The 21,530-nt window shown below is 43.3% G+C and overlaps 1 protein-coding gene across 2 annotated transcripts in view; it reads right to left on the bottom strand.

Moving 5' to 3' along the window:
- Positions 1 to 21,530, bottom strand: part of syde2 (synapse defective 1, Rho GTPase, homolog 2 (C. elegans)) — an 84,438-nt gene that overhangs the window by 54,324 nt on the left and 8,584 nt on the right. For both annotated transcript variants that reach the window (XM_021604584.2, XM_021604586.2), the window contains exon 2: positions 10,975 to 11,715. In XM_021604584.2, the coding sequence (XP_021460259.2) occupies positions 10,975 to 11,715 (741 nt within the window). The remainder of the gene's footprint in view (positions 1 to 10,974; positions 11,716 to 21,530) is intronic.

Raw genomic sequence — 21,530 nt, forward strand, 5'->3', positions numbered from 1 at the left:
GACTGTGTGTGTGTGTGTGGGGCAATGCAGACAGCACATTGTTGGTGTTGCAGCCCTGTTCCACCCCTTTATGTTAATGTGTTAATACATGCAAATACACCCAGTGAATTTATGCAAATGCTGCACATATTACTTTATTTTAACACAAAATATATATAAAAAATACCTGATAGCATTAGAAAATGTAAATATGAGTGCATTCTAAGAAGAAAAAGTGATATTTGACATTATATTGAATACCTGAATTCCCAACAAAATTCCTGAACATTTATTATCTATCCATGCCAGTAAAATGTTGAATATGCTATAATTCTGTCAATATCTGATGGATTTCATTGTTTAGTTTTTTATTTAACCTTTATTTAACTAGGCAAGTCAGTTATGAACAAATTCTTATTTGCAATGACGGCCTAGGAACAGTGGGTTAACTATCTTGTTCAGGGACAGAACGACAGTATCTTCATATATTGTCCAACTGTTGCATTTATTACAATTGTTTTTAAAACATTTTAACAATTTTGATGACTGTTGCTACATGGATACCATTTCTATGTCTCTGTATCCAGTTTGAAAGAAGTTAGAGGTAGTTTTACGAGCCAATGCTAACTGCGCTAGTGCTAGCCCGCAATTGCGCTAACGCTAGTTAGCAACTTCCTTCAAACTGCACGCAGAGACATAAAAATGGTATCCACGGATTAATCTGACTCTGGGGAAGTAGATAATGGCTTTCATTGCCAAAATCCCAAAATATCCATTTAACTTTGCAATCATTGTTTTTTTGGGGGCATACATTTTAAAGTGAAAAACTGCCCTCTCCCTTGCAAACTCACACACTCATTACAGACACAAACAGAGAAGGAAAGAGAGTTCTCTAGTGCACTGTTCTCTGGCACCCTATTCTCTAGTGCACTGCTTTTGACCAGGGCCCATAGGACTCTGATCAAAGTAGTGCACTGTATAGGGAATAGGCTGCAATTTGGGACACAGACAGAGACACTGTATTGGTGGCTCTCCTCTCCTTGGGGCCTAAATCATTCAGTGCTGGAATCCTTTCAGAGGCCACAGCAGCCACGGGAGGTGTTTCATTACAATGGTGACCAAATATAGTATACGTCCCCTATTCCCTACAGTGCACTACTGCACTACTTTTGACCAGTACCCTATGGCCTTTATAGTGTACTAAATAGGAAACAGGGTGCCATTTGGGATGCACCCATAGTCAGGCATGGCAGGCCCTATACTTTCTATACTCCCAATAGCACAACAACATGGCTACCTGCCAACGCAGTCTGTCTTGCTCTCTATGTAGACTAAGGCTACTGCCACAGGCATTCCAACTCAGCCCAGAGATCCTCTGTATCTCCAACAACAGTGTGTTGTTGTGTGTGTGTGTGTGTGTGTGTGTGTGTGTGTGTGTGTGTGTGTGTGTGTGTGTGTGTGTGTGTGTGTGTGTGTGTGTGTCTGTGTGTCTGTGTGTGTGTGTGTGTGTATTTTCACTCTTGTGATCCCCAGAGTCAAAATTAATGAAGTGATCCTTCATTTACTGCAGCGCTTCACTTTCGCAGGCTGATCCGATCCAAACAACCATAAAAATAGCTCTGACCACATTTGACCCCAACGGCCCAACTTCCAGATTTCCTGTCCAGGCGCTATGGGAACACACACCTGCCTCTACATGCTCTCTATAGTCCATCCGTCATTATCCTCCATACAAACACAGCATTCAGCCAGACAAAGGAGCAGTCAATGACAGCCCTATGAGGAGTCTAGGGTGTATCCGGTTAGGAAAAAGAACCAACCAACCAGCCGGACAGACAGACAGACAGAGATAGAAGGTCTAGTGTTGGACTGGGTCATTCTAATCTAACGTGCATAAATTAATTATTATTCAACAGACACTCTTATTATTCAAAGCCAGTAACAAAGTGTTATCCATTTTTAGCCACTTGTAATAAAGTAGCCCTCTGTGCTAGCGGGTTTGGCTCGTAGTGAAGAGGGGATTGAGACTTTATAAAGGAGAAGAGAAGAGGAGGAGGGTGATAGGATGTAGGCATCACAAAAACCTGAAAAAGGAGTAGGACACTATAGTTCCCCTCTCCATTCTACTATCCCCTTTTATTCTAATCTAGGGCCTTCTTTTACAGGCTGCATGTAGACAATATGGCATTACTGAAAGCAGTGACCATACTACCCCCATGTCTGTTCCTCCCTGTAGTCTGTGGAAAGCAGATTGAGTGACAGGTCTCAATTACTCCCTGTGGGGAGAGGGGTGAAACAATTCCATGACCAGTCAGTCAGTCAGTCACTCACGACTAGAAGGCCAAATCACACAGCACAGCAGACATTTGTCCATTAAACTTAAGTTCTCAACCTTACCTCCCCTCCCAATAACCCCACCAACCAGCTAATAGTACACCCTGCTTAACTGTGTTGTCTTAAGGGTCAAAAATGACCCCCCACTATGTTTAACAGCAGAGAAAAACCTCTAAATGATCTTTTTTCAGCTTGAAATTGGATTACTTTTCCTAGAGTGACCCCAACATTAGAAAAAGTGAAACATCGCCTTTGTTCATATTTCCATGAAAGCTGTACACCACCAGGGTACAAAGATTGTCTTAGGGTCATTTTTGACCCAGCAGTTATAAAATAATTTACACACCACAAAAACCACAAAGACACACACACACACACACACACACACACACACACACACACACACACACACACACACACACACACACACAATGAGAAATTGAGATTATACGTGCTACTGATGAACACAGACAAAACTACAACTTTTTTGTGCATGTGCAGCATCTCCTCTCCTCGACCCCACACATGACTCAAGTTCACAGACAAAATTAACTAAATTTCAGACAAAATAAACATTTCTTGAAAGCATTGTTTACTAATGGGGAATGTAGTCAGAGGCTATAAAGGTGCTGGAGATGACAGTCCCCCCAGTTCTCTCTAAACTGAAGCCATGATTCTCAGTGCACAACAGGTCGTGGCTCAGATTTTTTCAGATGTCCAGGGGGAACAAGAGAACAATGATTTAGAAGAGGAGGTATCTGAAGAAGAAGATGGGGGAATAATACAACCCAGAGCACGATGCATCATCTTCAGATGAAGAAGAAATCCCCCAAGCTGAAAGAGAGACATTTTTGTCAAAGAACAGCAAAATAACATGGTCCTTGTCACCATATGACAACCAGGGCAGGATGGCAGCACAAAAAGTCATAAGCATGACCCCATGACCCACAAGACATGCAGTTGCCCATGCCTAGGACATCACCTCAACATTCTACATGTTCATCACACCAGTCATAGAAAAAAAGAATCCTGGAGATGACAAACTTGGAGGGTTTCCGTAAATATGGAGACAATCTTAGCGGGTGTGTATAGGTCCCGAGGCGAGGCTACATGTAGTCTCTGAGATGCAGGGAGTGGAAGGTCGATTTTCTGTGCCACAATGCCACTGAAAGTCTTTCACACTTTCTCAAGAATGCTACGATTTGACAAGAGAGGTCTGGGAGAAGTGGGTGGAGCCGTACCTCTACGACCCTGAAGTAACAGTGTTGAGCAACTAGTTCCATTCAGAGGTACATTTTTATTTTCATATCTGTAATGTAAGTGATTGTCACTGTTCATTTTATTATGTATTGCTGTAATATCAGTGATTTATGTGATTGTTTTCTGTGACACTGATACTATTTACTGATAGTAATCTCTTTTGTCAAAAGGTCGCTGTCCTTTCCGGCAGTATATGCCCAGCAAGCCAGCAAAGTATGGCATTAAGATATGGGTGGTCTGTGATGCACAATCCAGCTACGTTTGGAAGATGCAAGTCTACACAGGGAAGCCGACCAGTGGAGGCCCGGTGAAGAACCAGATGGACTAAGGGAGCACAATGTCACATGTGACAATTTCTTCACCTCTTATGAACTCAGCCAGCACCTCCTGAAGAGGAAGATCACCATGGTTGGCACAGTTAGAAAGAACAAGCCTGAGCTCCCCCCCTGCACTCCTTGCAACAAGAGGGAGAGAGGCCTTCTCATCAAAGTTTGCCTTCACCCCCACCACCACTCTAGTTTCTTACCTTCCAAAGAGGAACAAGAATGTGGTCCTCCTGAGCACACTGCACAAAACGGCTGAGATCAGTGATCGTGAGGACAGGAAGCCAGCCATCATCCTGGACTACAACCACAGGCGTGGACAACGTGAGGCGTGGACAACGTTGACAATGTGATTGGGACTTACAGCTGCAGGAGGATGACTGCCCGCTGGCCCCTGGTCATCTTCCATAACATCATTGATGTGTCCTCATACAATGCCTTTGTGATATGGAACAAGATCGACCCTACCTGGTTGCCTGATAAGCGGAACAAGAGGAGGGGGTTCCTGGAGCAGCTGGGAAAGGCACTTGTAACCCCACACATTTAAAGAAGTGAGCGCCTCCCCGCACAGCAGCCTCTGCAGCGCTTGTGAAAGCTGTTCAGGGGGCTGAATCTTGTCCTGATCCACCTGAGGCTGCAGCTGGGGCAGGCAAGAGGAGGAGATGCCAATTCTGCCCCCCAAAGGACTGTAAAACAAATACTATGTGCTGCACATGTGAGAAATGCATCTGAAAAGTCCATGCACACACACTTGCACACTGTCCTACATGTGCTAATTAGAATTGACTGATTTATGTTCTTCACGTTTTTGTTTTGTATCTATTATCTTATTTTATTCATATTTATTGTTGATGTTTATACACCTTGTGGGTGGGGGCAATGGCTCAAAAAATGGGAGACAACTAGTATTTTGTAGTTGAATTCCTCATTGTACAGTATATAAGAATATATCACTATGTTGCCAAAAAAGTTCAAGACTGTTATTGCTTCCCTTCAATAAAATGCATTCAAAACTACTTTCTGCACATTTCTGATACTTTCTTAGGCTATACTTTCTTAGGCTATACAAGTGCTATCTCTTGTTAAAACAAATATGTTTACACCTATACAGTATCTTTAGCAAAAATAATAATAAACCTCTACTTAAGTAAAGAAAACAATTATGACAGGTGTGTTGTAATAAAAATGAGTGGTGTCCACTGATTAAATGCAGTCTTTCTGCATTGTGAAGAGGGAAAACCCAGATATACACAAAGTTTGTGATGAATGGCAGGTTGTTTCTTCATGCAAAATACATTTGGGGTTTAAAATTAAATTAAGCTGCTTTATTTTAGGGGTTTAGTGAAGGCGGGGCATTTTTGACCCTTAGGTCAAGGGGAGTATACAGAATGTTAAGAATACACAAGGGTTAAGTCAGGGACATGTCTGATACATTGTCCTCCTGCAAACCCAAAACACGGCCTGTCACCCTGCCACTTCCTGCCGTGACAGCGTCTCATTTAGACGTAGCACTCAGCTCCTGTTACATCCCAAAGGATTATGGGAGTATTTTTACCACATTACAGAGACCTGGACACATACATCATCATCGTCATCATCATCATTATTATTATTATAGGGCTCACCACCGTTCACAACCACTGTGACTGACGGATAAATAGGTAACATCACCTCTCACTGGGTGCCTAGCTGGCACACACACAACGTAGTAACACACACACACACACTTTCTCTTTGAGGACACGTAATGCGGTAGGTTCTTTTTTGTTGAGACACGGGTTGAAGTGTGGAGTGGCGTCGGCTAACCCACAGGAGCCGACCGCAAAGTCAACAACGAGCAGGGAGTTCCGGAGTGGAACACTGGAATACAAAACACTCACTGAACACTCCCCACCCTGCACAACACAGAACACAGCAAGCAGCACATCTCCCATATAACTAGGCGACCTACACTATCACAAGGACTCCACATTCCACACAACACAACAACATACTGACTAATTTATGACACAAGTTCCTGTAAATGCCTTTCTGTCTCAGTCACAGATCAATCACACATAATTCAAACACAGTTCACAGAATAAGAACAGATTGATAAACCAACATAATAATCATGCAACTTCTCTCTACACAGAGGAGTCTTTCTACGTGCTTTCCCCTTTCATCGTTTAACCATGAAAGACTGGGAAATATCTGGAATTTCACACTGTACCATATCAAATGACAAGAGCAGAAAATAGCTTAGTTTTAATTGGTTATAATCAGTGTCTGTGGCTATTCCAGCATTAATGTGCTGGAACACTGAGACCCCACTCAGGCCCTGGCCTAAGGCTAATCCTGATCCTGCATGTAAAGTCTTTCATGACTGAGACTTTGGCCACTCAGCATGTGATGTCACTGTGAGCCGGGGCTTTGTTGTTACCCATTGGCCGAGCTCTAGCTGTTGGCCGCTACCTGTCAATCACGCTTGTGTTATGTCACTCACTCTCACAAAAAAGGTTCAGAGAGAGAATGTCCCCTCAGAACACATTGTTTTGGAGGGAATGTCCCCAAGACAAGACTGGAGATGTAGGATGAAGGAGGTTCCAAAACATTTGCTGTTGTTCACTCAGACAAATGTAAAAAGTGTTTTAATACTTTTAAAACTTCTAACCAACTAGTATTACCAATAGATATCTGGTAGTTTGCTCTTTTCACTAATACATTTAGTCAAAGTGAAGTGAGCAACACCAGTACACATGTTAGGCTTATTATGACTTTCATAAAGAACTTCTGTTGCTATGGCTGCTGCCAATTATGCGGAAGGGATAAGTATATCCTTGCTATTCAGCTTCACTTTGTGTTCAACAACCAGAAAGCTCTTTTGCGTGCCATAGAAGACAGTAGTTAAAAGTCATAATTATGGGTTCACTTCAAGATTTGTCAAAATGTCCAAACAACCGTGTTGCCACATCAGAGCAGTCAAAAGAAGAAGTCAAAAAATTTAAAATACAACGTACTAAGAGAGTTGTGTAGGGAATGTCATCACAATATAGGGGGTACACCCTCTCTGCCCAGAGTGGGTGAAATGCACTTTGGTGATGAAATTTTAAATCCTTATGTGAAGACAAATATAATTTTTTATGTTCTGAATCGTTCAGTGGGGTTTTTCAATCTTCGAAAAAGAACAGAAATGTCAAATTAAACGTATACTAAAATATGAAAATACTACATGTCATGTCTCTAAATCGATATCCCTCTTACCTCTATATTGTTTTATGTCCTGAGGATTCGAGAAGAAAGATGAGCCTGTCAGGTAGCCATGTAGATTTAATTATTGTACAGAATCCAGCCTTACTGACGCAAAGCAATTCTCCTGATTTTTTTTACCACTTTTGTCTCTTTCCTCCATTGATTTAGTCACCCTAATTCTGGCCCATGCTACAAGGGTAAAAACTTCACAACAGTTTGGACAGATTATGATAGAGATAAGAAGTTGGTCACAATATGCATTTTTGATTGGACACCCTACATAATAGCTAAAATCGTGCCGCGCAGTCTCAACACTGAAACACACACACACACCAGGCCTCAAATTTCCCAGCAATGAAGCCTAAAATAATTCATGTCTTGTGGCCAAAGTGGCTGTTGTGCCCTTGGGCTGAATATAATAATTCCTTTCCTTTCTCCCGGCTGCCAATCGCCATGCTCCGAAGCACCTCTCACTCACATGGGTCTCTCAAACATCTAAATTCTTATTAGCCAATGCCCGTCACATGATCGGGTCCTTCTCACAGGCATCCCCACTCAGAAGTAGGTTACAAGTGAAGACACACCGGGGATGCAAAGGTGCGCATCCTTCTTATCCAAATCCGAGGCGCATATTGAAGATGTTATTGTCCACATTTACTTTTCGTCAGCCAACAAGAAGAATAACGAACAGCAAAAGCACTAGTCTATGTCAATGTACAAACATTGACATATTCTATTGGTCAGCTTGTCCTTCTGTGCGAGAAAAAAATATTCTAAACATACTCTGGGACAGTTCTGGGACGCGATAGATCCCAAATTAATACAACCCCTGCACATAAAAGAAACAATTTTAAAAGCAATGAGGTTGATGCAACAGATCAGAAGGTTTAAGCTTAAAATGTTGATAAACTATTTCAACAGGACATCGACCGAAGCACACAGCCAAGACAACGCAGGAGCGGCTTCGGGACAAAACTCAAAAACTAGCATGGGTTGGTAATATGACTAGGATTGTGCCTTTGGCTGCTGGACAATGAAAGAAAGTTGACAACATGAAAGAAATACTGGTTTCAATGACATATGAGGAAGTGTTTATAAAATAATCCCCTTAACATTCCTATGGTCGGAACATGGTAAGACATGCCTCATAAAATGGAGGAAAAAAACGGGACAGCAACAAATTCTAAAAGCCTGTTTTTGCTTCATCATTATGGGGCATTGTGTGTAGATTGATGAGGAATCATTTTATAATCTATTTTAGAATAAGGCTGTAACATAACAAAATGTGGAAAAAATCAAGGGGTCTAAATACTTTCCGAATGCACTGTATGTCGACAGAATCAAGCCTTTATTAAAAATTATCCTAGATTATATTTGACAAACATAACTGGTGTTTAGCCTATATACACTGCTCAAAAAAATAAAGGGAACACTTCAACAACACAATGTAACTCCAAGTCAATCACACTTCTTTGAAATCAAACTGCCCACTTAGGAAGAAACACTGATTGACAATAAATTTCACATGCTGTTGTGCAAATGGAATAGACAACAGTTGGAAAATATAGGCAATTAGCAAGACACCCCCAATAAAGGAGTGGTTCTGCAGGTGGTGAGCACGGACCACTTCTCAGTTCCTATGCTTCCTGGCTGATGTTTTGGTCACTTTTGAATGCTGGCGGTGCTTTCACTCTAGTGGTAGCATGAGACGGAGTCTACAACCCACACAAGTGGCTCAGGTAGTGCAGCTCATCCAGGATGACACATCAATGTGAGCTGTGGCAAGAAGGTTTGCTGTGTCTGTCAGCGTAGTGTCCAGAGCATGGAGGCGCTACCAGGAGACAGGCCAGTACATCAGGAGACGTGGAGGAGGCCATAGGAGGGCAACAACCCAGCAGCAGGACCGCTACCTCCGCCTTTGTGCAAGGAGGAGCAGGAGGAGCACTGCCAGAGCCCTGCAAAATGACCTCCAGCAGGCCACAAATGTGCATGTGTCTGCTCAAACGGTCAGAAACAGACTCAGAAACAGACTTGGTGTTCTCTGGCATTTGCCAGAGAACACCAAGATTGGCAAATTCGCCACTGGCGCCCTGTGCTCTTCACAGATTAAAGCAGGTTCACACTGAGCATATGTGACAGACGTGACAGAGTCTGGAGACGCCGTTGAGAACGTTCTGCTGTCTGCAACATCCTCCAGCATGACCGGTTTGGCGGTGGGTCAGTCATGATGTGGGGTGGCATTTCTTTGGGGGGCCGCACAGCCCTCCATGTGCTCGCCAGAGGTAGCCTGACTGCCATTAGGTACCGAGATGAGATCCTCAGACCCCTTGTGAGACCATATGCTGGTGCGGTTGGCCCTGGGTTCCTCCTAATGCAAGACAATGCTAGACCTCATGTGGCTGGAGCGTGTCAGCAGTTCCTGCAAGAGGAAGGCATTGATGCTATGGACTAGCCCGCCCGTTCCCCAGACCTGAATCCAATTGAGCACATCTGGGACATCAGGTCTCGCTCCATCCACCAACGCCACGTTGCACCACAGAATGTCCAGGAGTTGGCGGATGCTTTAGTCCAGGTCTGGGAGGAGATCCCTCAGGAGACCATCTGCCACCTCATCAGGAGCATGCCCAGGTGTTGTAGGGAGGTCATATAGGCACGTGGAGGCCACACACACACTACTGAGCTTCATTTTGACTTGTTTTAAGGACATTACATCAAAGTTGGATCAGCCTGTAGTGTGGTTTTCCACTTTAATTTTGAGTGTGACTCCAAATCCAGACCTCCATGGGTTGATAAATTTGATTTCCATTGATAATTTTTGTGTGATTTTGTTGTCAGCACATTCAACTATGTAAAGAAAAAAGTATTTAATAAGAATATTTCATTCATTCAGATCTAGGATGTGTTATTTTAGTGTTCCCTTTATTTTTTTGGAGCAGTGTATATACAGTACATGTAATTTAAAGTCTCATTAAAGTGTGGCTACATTTTCTGGCGCCTCCCTCATGTCAGCATCGGTCTGGTGCTGACATGAGGGGGGCACACTTTAGATGTACTGTAGGCTAATTATTTATGTACATTTACATAGATGTGTTTTTTTTTAAAGAATGGCTACTGTTTTTCTGTTTTCAAAGCACTTTAATTGGCTATTTTGGTTAATGGCCTTGGTGCCCTGGCAGATGGCCTTGGTGCCCTAGCAGTTGGCCTTGGTGCCCTAGCAGATGGCCTTGGTGCCCTAGCAGATGGCCTTGGTACCCTGGTAGATTGGGAACCTCTTAAGGCCAAATGGCCTTACCACTAAAATCACAAAATTCCAGGCCTGCCACCCACCCACACACACCCAGTGTATTTTGAATGCTTTCAGACATTGCAATTAATCGCAATAAATAAACAAATTGTGCACTGAAATTACAAAAAGTGAACTTCAGTAAATTGGTTAACTCGGACAGCCCTAGTCTACAGCGTTGCTTAATCCCGGGAATGAGCTTCAATCACAAATAAAAAATTATTTATTCCCTTCAGGAATGCCAACTAATTCCACCTGGTTAACTAATGTCTGGCTGGGTTTAGCTAACCTAATGACTGACACCACTATGTAGAGATATGATTAGAGAGAGGAGAGGTATGTGTGTGTGCGTGGTGTCTCAAGACTGATTGAAAGACTGATTGACTGAGAGACAGACAGACAGCCGCCGGCACTAAGTTGAGGAAGGGAAAGAGGTGAGTACAGAGAAAGAGGAGAAAGGGATAGTAAAAGAAAAGAAAAGGAGAGAGTGAGTGAGAGTAGATTAGAAAGAGTGTAAGACTAGGAGAAGGGAGATGGATAGACGTAGTTCTAGAGGTTATTTACCTGCAGCTGTGGCTCTGCTGGAACTGGCTGGCCCCTCCTCCTGAGGTTTGCATGTGTGCAGCATCTGTCTGTGCAGCTGTACCGACGGCTCCATGGAATGTACAGCATTCCCCTGCTGACTCCCCTCTCCACCTCCACCTCCGCCACACAGGCTCTCCACCACACCCTCCAGGTCAGGGCTGCAGCCTTCCAGGGTCCGCCCGGCCACCCCTTCCCGGCTGGGCCTCCTCTGGATCTGGGTGGCTTGGGGCTCCTGGGGCCGTGTAGGGACCATCAGTCTGACCTGGGGGATGGCGGTGGGTCTGTAAATGTGAGGTAGCTCTGGTTCTTCATCCTCAGGTATGGGGTTGTACCAGATCTCCCCCTCGTCATCCGCATCATTCTCCTCGGCCGGGTCCACACACCTGGGCTGGGGTCCAACGCGGGCGTGGCACATGCTCACCTGGGCTAGGTGCAGGCGGAGGGGCCGGGAGGGCGGCGGTCCGGGGGGTTTTAGGTACTCCGGGGAGGGGCTAGGAGGGGGTCGGGGTGTATGTCCATGTCCATTGTCCTCCTCTGCTCCCAGAATGCACTGGGAGTCATCCTGGGTGGTGTGATGCGGCCTCCCAGAGCTCTGCTGGAGCCAGTTGCGTTTCTTGGAAACGGTGATGGTGTTGAGTGGGGGTCTCCATAATGACAGCTCGCTGGCCTTGCCCTCGCCAACCTCGTGCCTGTCGGAGGAGTGGACATTCTCTATCAGAGCTGCAGGAGAGAGAGTGAGAGAAAGAGAGACGTGTCAGACTGCAGAGCAGGAGAGACTGAGGCTGTATCTGAAATGGCATCCTATTATCTGGTCAAAAGTAAAGCACTACTATGTAGGGAATAGGGTGCCATTTTGGATGCATTCTTGTACTGATATCTCACTGCCACCATCTGCTCACCTGTATCCCATCATAATCCTTTAAGACACAAAGAGATCTTCTGGCAACTATCACCATGGAAACAGTGGGGGATGTTTTATAACCTGTTGAATCATAGCCTCCCACTTGTTTTCTAAACCCAACATTTGATTACCAGATTATATTTGCCTTGCGAGGATAACGTTGTGCCTTCGTTACTTTAAATGAAAACATCTGTATCATGAAACCATAGGTGACTTACCAACAGTGACTTACCCGGCCTTGGGATGGTGAAATGTGGAGGGACTTCCCCCTCTCTTCTCACGCTCACATACAACCACACACGCTACTCAAAATCCAAACACATCATCTTTCTTCACGTCTGTATTTCACCTCTACTAGACAGAATGAGAAATGTGTTTTTTGGTATTTTTCTCCACTGCTGGTTCTGCTATATTTTGCCTAAAACACAAACCGTCATTACTACGTGGCAGGCCACTCAGGCCCCTTGTAACACAAACACCTCGCAACACTGGCACATCTCCTCCAATGACTTCCCATCTCTGGAATGTCAGCTTGGGGAATGTGCGAGCTCAGACCTAACGGAAAATCACACACAGAGAGAGACGGGATAGAGTCAGAGCTCCCTTAAACAAGGCGGAGGAAAAATCTGAAAAATCACAGCCATCGTGACAGCAGTGAAAATAGAGGTGCCAGGGATCAGGAGGACGAGGAGGGGATGGAAGGTGAGGATGATGGGATGAAGGGATGAGGCAAATGGGATGGAGGGTGAGGAGGATGGTTTGGTCAGTTGACATAAGTAAAACCAGTGGCGATATGAGCATCAATAGGGGCAGATAAAAAATGTGGTGATGAGGCAGCTTCTGGCTTGACATTTTTCAAAGGGTTCAGAAAGTACCATCCCCATTCAACGCAACAAGAGATGTCTCTGTGTGTCTGTACAGTTCGCAGCTCTGTGTGTACAGTTTACCTAACAGATAATAAAAAGAGAAGCCAAATCTCTTACAAATCGCAAAGCAAGTAACCCTGCAAATCATGCAAAGATTGTTTGTCTGACAGGTCTTGTTTTTCCGCAGGCAGTGTTGACAAGCCATGGGCTGATGAGCAGATGCTGCCTGCTGGGAAAGAGAGAGGGAAACAGACAGGCTGGATCTGAGTGATGAGGGCTGGGTTCTGTTGCAACACGCATCGCATGGCAGTCTTCTCTCTGTAAAGACTGTTTTGATACGTGCATTCTCCTCTCAGCCCAGACGAGCCCCTCCACAGTAGACGCTAATGACAAGCTCTCTTTTTCTTAAGGAAACAGATTTCCTGCAAGCTGCGCTACAACCACCAAATTACAGACTGGATACCGAGAATGTTTTCACTTATAAAACAAAATACATAGGGTCCAGAGTTGGGTGTTGGTGTGTGTGTGTGTGTGCAGGGTTGAAGAAGTCTACTATTAAAAAGTACCAGCGTGTCAGAATAAATAGTTTCTTTTTAACCAGTGCAATCAAATTAGTGGAACATGGCCTGTAAAGTTGCGTAAGGAAGCTATTCCGAGTTCACTAGATTGAAACTAAGTTTCTTTTTTGCTTGGCTGATTTTATTGACATGGGCCCTAAAGGCACAGTGTGTGTGTGTGTGTGTGTGTGCGTGCGTGCGTGTGTGCACATTAGCTTTTTACCTCATATAAAAAGCTCTATGATATTGATAAAATTAAGCCTGGCAGTGGTATTCAAACTTTTTCAGTGGGTACCCCATTTTTTCAGACAATTTCTGGAGACCCCATTTTTTCCCCCAAACATTTTCCGTGACCCCACCTCACCCCAAATCTAATGGCACAAGCTTAAAATCGGTACATTTAGATTTTTACATCAACAAATAACTTTCAATCCATTGTAGTTTAATCTCTTATCAAAATGAAAACATGTATAAATACATTTACTCATTAAAACTGTATGTTTCAAATTATCATTCTCAAAAAATGGTGTATATTATCCCATTCAATAATCTGTAGTCTTAATTTATTGTACATTATTATACTTTTTTAGGGACGACCTCAAAGCAGTTCCAGTTTTAGCAAACATCCGCATTCGGCTAACTAGCTAATGCAGCTATTATGATGTAACTACGGAGAATGCAGAAATAATTTTGTTTAGCTTGCTACCTACCATAAACTCGCATTGTTGAATAGTTTGCATTGCTAATGGCTACTGTGATGTTTACGGTAAATTGGAGCTGCAGAGCAAGAATGCCACGTTGCCAGCCTCAACGAAATGTAAGGCAAGCATGTCATGTATATTGAAACAGTTGATGTACATATTAAGTCAAATTAAATCTTGTCGTAGTGCCTCTGCTTAAACTTTCGTCAATGAAAATAGGCTCGTAGCATGGGGATGGCATGTTAGCATTAGTGCTAGCCTTAGCTCAAGTTGAATTAGAGGCTGCTGTCGTATAGCCTAGCGTGAATTGAGCTGGTCACTGCAGAGCTGCCTCCTTTAAGGGGTCTTCCATAACAGAGGTAGCGTGTTCCCACATGTAGGACATTCCAGACCACAGCTCCTCTAGATTGACAGTTTTCTCTTCCAACACCTCTCACACCTTCATCATGCATGGCATGGCACCGCCTTCCTCCAACACCTCTCCATGAATTTCCTACTATCTCTCTACCATCACATTCAAACTGTAAACGCATATGCCAATCATATCAATGCCCTGAAAACAAAAAATATTCTTGATGTAGGTCACAACCTTTGCCATGGAGCCTCAAGTAGTGGAAAGAACCAACTGAAAAATAATTTGTGCGGGTTCTAGAACACCAGTGACATATGAAAAAGTTACTCCAATCACACATCAACTAGGTAAACTGTAGGGATTAATATTCTTCAGAAAATCACCCAAATGTCAATACCGGGAATAATTCATATTTATCCACATTGTCCCGGGAAATACCGCGAAAATCTGAAGTCCATTTAAAGTGTTTAGAACCAAGATTCTGTATGGTCACTATGCCAGGATTCTCCCTAAATAAGAGGGGTGCTGTGCCACTATGTAAAGATTTCGGAGCAAATTAAACTGATATTTAGTAATGATAGAGTAACTGTCTTTGATCGCCAATGACACTGTTGTGAATTGCGAAACAGACAATTCATCAATTTGGAACGTTATGTTCCTCAATTCAGTGCATTTCAGCAGTAGGCTATCCCGACACAGAGCGCGCTCAAGATGCACAGAGCGTCCCTCGACTATAGCGTTGTCGAATCATACACATTTTGTAACGGCAGTAACAAAAGTCAAATGACCAAAGTTGCTAAACTTGCTAAATAACTTCCATCAAATAATGACAGAATATCTCCTATATTTGGCAAAATCGGGTTGATGGTTATACATATAGCAGACCAGTTTAAATAGTGGAAATAGTTTAAATATCAAGGTATCTTAACCTGTTTAAAAAATATCCATATCTACTCTCATACCGTTTATCGATCACATATTCTCTACCGAAGCTCTCATATGGGCAGCAAGTACGAGACAGCGCAGAGAAGCGGGGGAAATGTTATATCGCTATTTTGACATGCATTGGCAAGAGACATGCTTTGATAATGCAACCTATTGATTACAGAATAAAATGAGGAATTGTCATGCACGACAGGATTTTGGGTTTCAGCGGAATTGGGACTGGATAGGAAAATAGCCTAGGCTTTAGGACAGGAAAATATAGAATTTTCCCTCATGCCTCTGTAACAGTATAATTTTAGACCGTCCCCTCGCCCATACCCGGGCGCGAACCAGTGACCTTCTGCACACATCAACAGTCACCCTCGCGAAACATCGTTACCCATCGCTCCACAAAAGCCGCGGCCCTTGCAGAGCAAGGGGAACTACTACTTCAAGGTCTCAGAGCAAGTGACGTCACAAATTTCACAATGGCAGCTCAAAAGGCATACGTTATTTTATAGGCTATATGGTTTCCTGTAGGGTTTATTAACTGCATTCAGGTCACGTGTGCAGTCCGGCAGTGTCAATTATGCGTGTACTTTGAATGTATGCCGATTTTGTATGAAGTAAATACTCTAGGCTAAAGGCTACCATGCGACAGCCTATTTGGATAATGTGCTATTTAGAGAACAAGCGATAATCGGCCGAGCCAAAATATTGGGTCCTTCTTTATCGGCTTTGCGGATAGTCCCTCTACATAGCAAAACTGCTGCTAGGCCAGCCGCAATTTACCGCCGGAGCCACGAGCACTGCACAATGCGGAGGAATGTCTAACTGGGAAAATCAGCAGCAGCAAGATAAATCATTCTCCAACAGAAAGTTGCAGTATTGAGAAATGCATGAATTGACACAGTGGCCAAAATCCTGTTGCAACTCCTGTTGCAAATATTAGTTTAGTTAATTCACTAATAATAAGGCTTGTGTTGACGTGCCCGCACATGCATGCAATATGCTAGGTAGCTAGCTAGTGACCTGTGACCTGTTAGCACAGATTACGAGAACTAACCCTTTCATCTGTGGCGTTAGATAGCTATCTATATTAGCTACTATGCTGGCTAGATAAACATGGTGCTAATATATCAGATAGGAGCTAATAGCCAACATAGTTAGCGGGTTATCATTTTGAACATGCACCATTTCCGGCAAGGAGCCATCTGACTTGCGGTGTAATGTTAGCTATTTACTGGTGTGCTGACCTGACCAACCACAATCGTATCAGTAAATTGACAGTTAATAGTTGGATTAGATGATTGTCATAATAGAGAAAGAAGGAACTGTTTTAAAATGCCTAAATAAAGGTTGGCAATGGGTGTAGCTACCTAAGAATCTTCCTGCATGCTTATGGACCAAAAAAGCTGTAGGTCAGCACGTGTGTGTACCTTCTCACTTTGCAAACTATGGGAAGATTTGAGTCATTCAGACAGAACTTGCATCATTGTGTCATCTTTTTTTCCTACCATTGCTCTCCTTGTTAGATATTATGCCCATTTATGGCTTGATAAGAAAATGCCATCGCCATTGAACTAGTTCTCATAGTAGCAATAAACAGCAGTAAGTGATATGAGAGATGTGAGGAGATGTGAAAGGGAGCGGAGTTACAGTTTAGCTCTATCCCATCGTAGCAGTAGGATCAAGTTACAACGTGCAATTTCTTGACAGATAGCTGAACTAGCCAATTGAATTGTTTAGAATTTCGTCCTGGCAGCTGAGCTGTTAAGAGATGCGTCCTGACAGCTGAAAAAAATATACAAAATCCTAGTCAAAGATAATGAGAAGAAAATACTAGTTTCATAAGCATTTGTGATCACTAGTGATGCACTGAAATGACATTTTTGGCCAATACCGATATCTGCTATTTTCCTTACCAAAAAAAAACGATACCAATAACTGATATTTAACATTTTTGCGGCCTTTTAAGCATTCTAGTACAGTTAAATAGTTAACACACACATGGACGCAGCAGTCTAAGGCACTGCATCTCAGTGCAAGAGGCATCACTACAGGGTCTGGGTCGAATCCAGGCTGTATCACATCTGGCCAAGATTGGGCGTCCCATAGGGTGGCGCACAATTGGCCCAGCGTTGTCCGGGGTAGACCGTCATTGTAAATAAGAATTTGTTCTTAATTGACTTCCCTAGTTAAATAAAGGTTATACAAAGACACACCACACTCACCAAAAGTTTTTTTGGGGGGCATTTACGTATGTCCCCATTACCAGTAAAACATAATCAAAACCTATTTCTTTCACTGACTTGCTGTGCTGTTTCATTGTTCATTTGTTCAGTCGTTTCATTCTCAACCAGGATTTCACCATACATGTCAAGCAGTGAAGTTTCAGCTCTGTCTAATAACTCAATGCATGCACACACTCCTATTGAATATGCATTCACCTGTATTGTGAATAGGCCTATGCCATCTTCATTTACCCAGTTTATCAAGACATCTACCATTCAAATTAAATGATTGCCATTTTGTTGTTATGTATTAGTGGCCTTCAGCCTCCTTGACACCCAAAAATCGGCATTGGTCCTAAATAATCCAGAATGGTCACTTTCTAGTGGGTTTTTTGTGTAATCTACTGCTGACATGTTGTGCATTTTGAGGAATTGCATTAGTGCCATATTGGGGGAAAATGTAATTTCTCAGGTCTTGTCATTTTATTGATGAGATGTGAAGAGAATGTCCTGGGATTCCAGTTAAACATGTTAATTCATAGTAAACTGTGTGAGAACTAAAGCAGTGGTGAAAAACACTTAAACTGGGTCAACACTTCCTTGATAGAGACATATGACTTTGCCCTTATAAACCTAATCTGTGGGAACGCAATGTGTGTGTGCGCTGTGTGTGTGTGTGCGCTGTGTTTGTGCGTGCCCTAACCCGACCCTGAGATAACTTTAGTGCACTCTGCGCTGATTGACACAGCTTGTCAAGACCTGAGCCTTCCTTCGCCCTTGGCTTCTAGTTGGCATGAGAGTCCGGTAACCTTCACCAATAGTGTCCACAGTGGTCACCACACGCACACACACACACACACACAGCCAATTAAAAGTAATGCAGACTGAGACCTGTGAGAGTGGCATGCCTGCCCAATGAACACCCAAGACCTTAGGGGTAACAGATGGCCTGGGCAAATAATGCAGTGTGTGTGTTTGTGTGTGTGTCAGTCCTCTTCCCTGCCGCCCTGTTGCAGGGGTGAGAATTGGAAATGGTGTCACTCTCCCGGTCACATAGAATACCAACAGAAAAAACAACAAGAATTCCACCTTATCATTGTTCCTATTCTCTCCGACCTATTCATTCATACTGCTATCTCCTTTTCTTTGGAATCTTAAACTAGAAAAACACATAAAAAAACATAACTTCCTGCCTGAGACATCACATGAAAATGAAGATGCTGGTGCTTGACTTTGACTTGGCAGAGTCAACAGACAAACTCGGAGAGAATATCGTATTATGATTAGTATTTGACTCACCCTCTACATAAAGATGTCTGGCTCTACTACCATGATGCTGCTTCCTCTATCTCATTCATCATCTGATCTGTCTTTAGTATCACAAACAGCAGACAGGAGGAAGCATTGTACCTGGTAATCTGGAACTGGTGCTACGTGTGTTTATGAGAGAAAACAGTGCAGCTCAGTAACAAGACTTGGCTTGATGCAGACACAGAGAGCGACACAGTCTTAACAGTGGAGGGAAGCTGGCAAAGAGGATCAGATTGAATATTTCCTGCCTATTTGATATTGTAGCCACTTTAATACATTAACAAGAGCAGGGGAGATCACTTTACCTTGGGTTATATGTTACAGCAAAAGGGTTACGCCACAATTTTGGAAAGCATCAGTGATTTTAACCAATGATGAGGAGGCATTGACTACTAATTGTTTGATGTCACTGGAATCACTTATCTTCCTGTGTCTTTTTTTTACACAGAAATGTGCCATTTTCACAGTATGTTGATGTTGGCGTGGTGCTGGACATCATGAATAAAGAGTAGACATGTTTTAAAATGTCCCTATAAGACCAGATATATCACCTGTAGAAAGTATGACATTTGCATATAAATGATTTGTGGAGCATATATGTCAGCCATTTACGGGTTTATGAAGCCTTTACGCCTTGTAAATGATATATTGTGACCTCTGACAAATATTACCCATAATCCCAATTCAGGTGTGTGACTTCCAATAAGGTTAATATCCAAAGCATGCAGACAGAGGCTGGTTATTATTCTCTCACGAGGGGATCAGACTGAGCCATTACAGGTACTGAGAAAAAGAGAAAATCAAATCTTCAAAGTTCAAACAGCAGTCTGGCGGGCGTTTCACCCTACTGGCTGGCATGGCTATTGGTCTACAGTAGGTTTGATTTATCCCCATTCCTTTGAGCCCCAAACTGACGAAAACAAAAATACTTAGTAGAGACCTACTGCCTGCATGCTACACATGGTAGTAGACACCTGGAGATAACTGAACTCAACACAACTCAGCCAGTGTTTGTCCCAGCGTACCATTCTAGATCTTCCCTATCTTTCTTAACCATCAACAATATCGTGGTGGTCCCACTTCACACACACACACACACACACACACACACGCACACGCACACGCGCACACATGCACATATGCACACGCACAAACACGATGAGCCATCTAACAACTTCTCACTACTCTATTTTAACCTACTTCCCAAGACACTCAGTCACACACACATCACTGTGAATAGCACATTGTGGGTGATGAATATGCAGGGGGATTTCACACTAATTATAAAAGTACAAAGATGCCATACAGACACTTTAAAAGGACTGTCGTCAAATCTATTTTACACTCCTAATCAACTGCATTATATTTATGACTTCAAAGTGAGTTCTAATTTCCAATAAATAAACCAGGAGGGGAATAAATGGGGATCACTTTTAACGTGTCAGCCAAGACACATATAAACATCTGCATAAATTAAAAGAGCGCCTATAAAAGGAACGTTTATAGTCTAAGTTTATAGTCACGCTTTGAGAGGTTTTGGTATTACTTTTTTTAAATGGCTCTTTGTGGAGCAGAGAGAGAGGAGAGAGAGATCTAGAGAGAGAGAGGAGAGAGAGATCTAGAGAGAGAGGAGAGAGAGCGATCTAGAGAGAGAGATCTAGAGAGAGAGAGGAGAGAGAGATCTAGATAGAGAGGAGAGAGAGAGATCTAGAGAGAGAGAGGAGAGAGAGATCTAGAGAGAGAGAGGAGAGAGAGATCTAGAGAGAGAGATCTAGAGAAAAAGATCTAGAGAGAGAGAGGAGAGAGAGATCTAGATAGAGGAGAGAGAGAGATCTAGAGACAGAGAGGAGAGAGAGATCTAGAGAGAGAGAGGAGAGAGAGATCTAGAGTGAGAGAGGAGAGAGAGATCTAGAGAGAGAGAGAGGAGAGAGAGATCTAGAGAGAGAGAGGAGAGAGAGATCTAGAGAGAGAGGAGAGAGAGATCTAGAGTGAGAGAGGAGAGAGAGATCTAGAGAGAGAGAGAGGAGAGAGAGATCTAGAGAGAGAGAGGAGAGAGAGATCTAGAGTGAGAGAGATCTAGAGAGAGTGAGAGGAGAGAGAGAGAGAGGAGAGAGAGATCTAGATAGAGAGGAGAGAGAGAGATCTAGAGAGGGAGAGAGGGGAGGGAGAGAGATCTAGAGAGAGAGAGGAGAGAGAGATCTAGAGAGAGAGGAGAGAGATCTAGATAGAGAGGAGAGAGAGAGATCTAGAGAGGGAGAGAGGGGAGCGAGAGAGATCTAGAGAGAGAGAGGAGAGAGAGAGATCTAGAGAGAGAGGAGAGAGAGATCTAGAGAGAGATCTTGAGAGAGGGAGGAGAGAGAGAGAGAGGGAGAGGGGGAAGAGAGAGATCTAGAGAGAGAGAGATCCACAGGGGTAAGATAAGCTCTGGGGCTGACCTTAATAAACACTTCATCGCTGCCCATTTTGTTCATTCATACTAAGGAATTAACAGGGAGCAAACAAGTTAAACAACAGGATTGGCATTCTAAATATTCACTCCAAGGGTCCTTTTAGTTACCATGGAACTTATGAAGGAAGGAGGGGGGGACAAGACAGTGAATAAAACAACCTACAGGGATAGAAACCTGTAACGGCGTTCTTCGTTTGTTGAGAGAGAGGACCGAAATGCAGCGTGGTGATTACTCATGTT

Source organism: Oncorhynchus mykiss, chromosome 5, assembly GCF_013265735.2.
Source record: "Oncorhynchus mykiss isolate Arlee chromosome 5, USDA_OmykA_1.1, whole genome shotgun sequence".
NCBI lineage: Eukaryota > Metazoa > Chordata > Actinopteri > Salmoniformes > Salmonidae > Oncorhynchus > Oncorhynchus mykiss.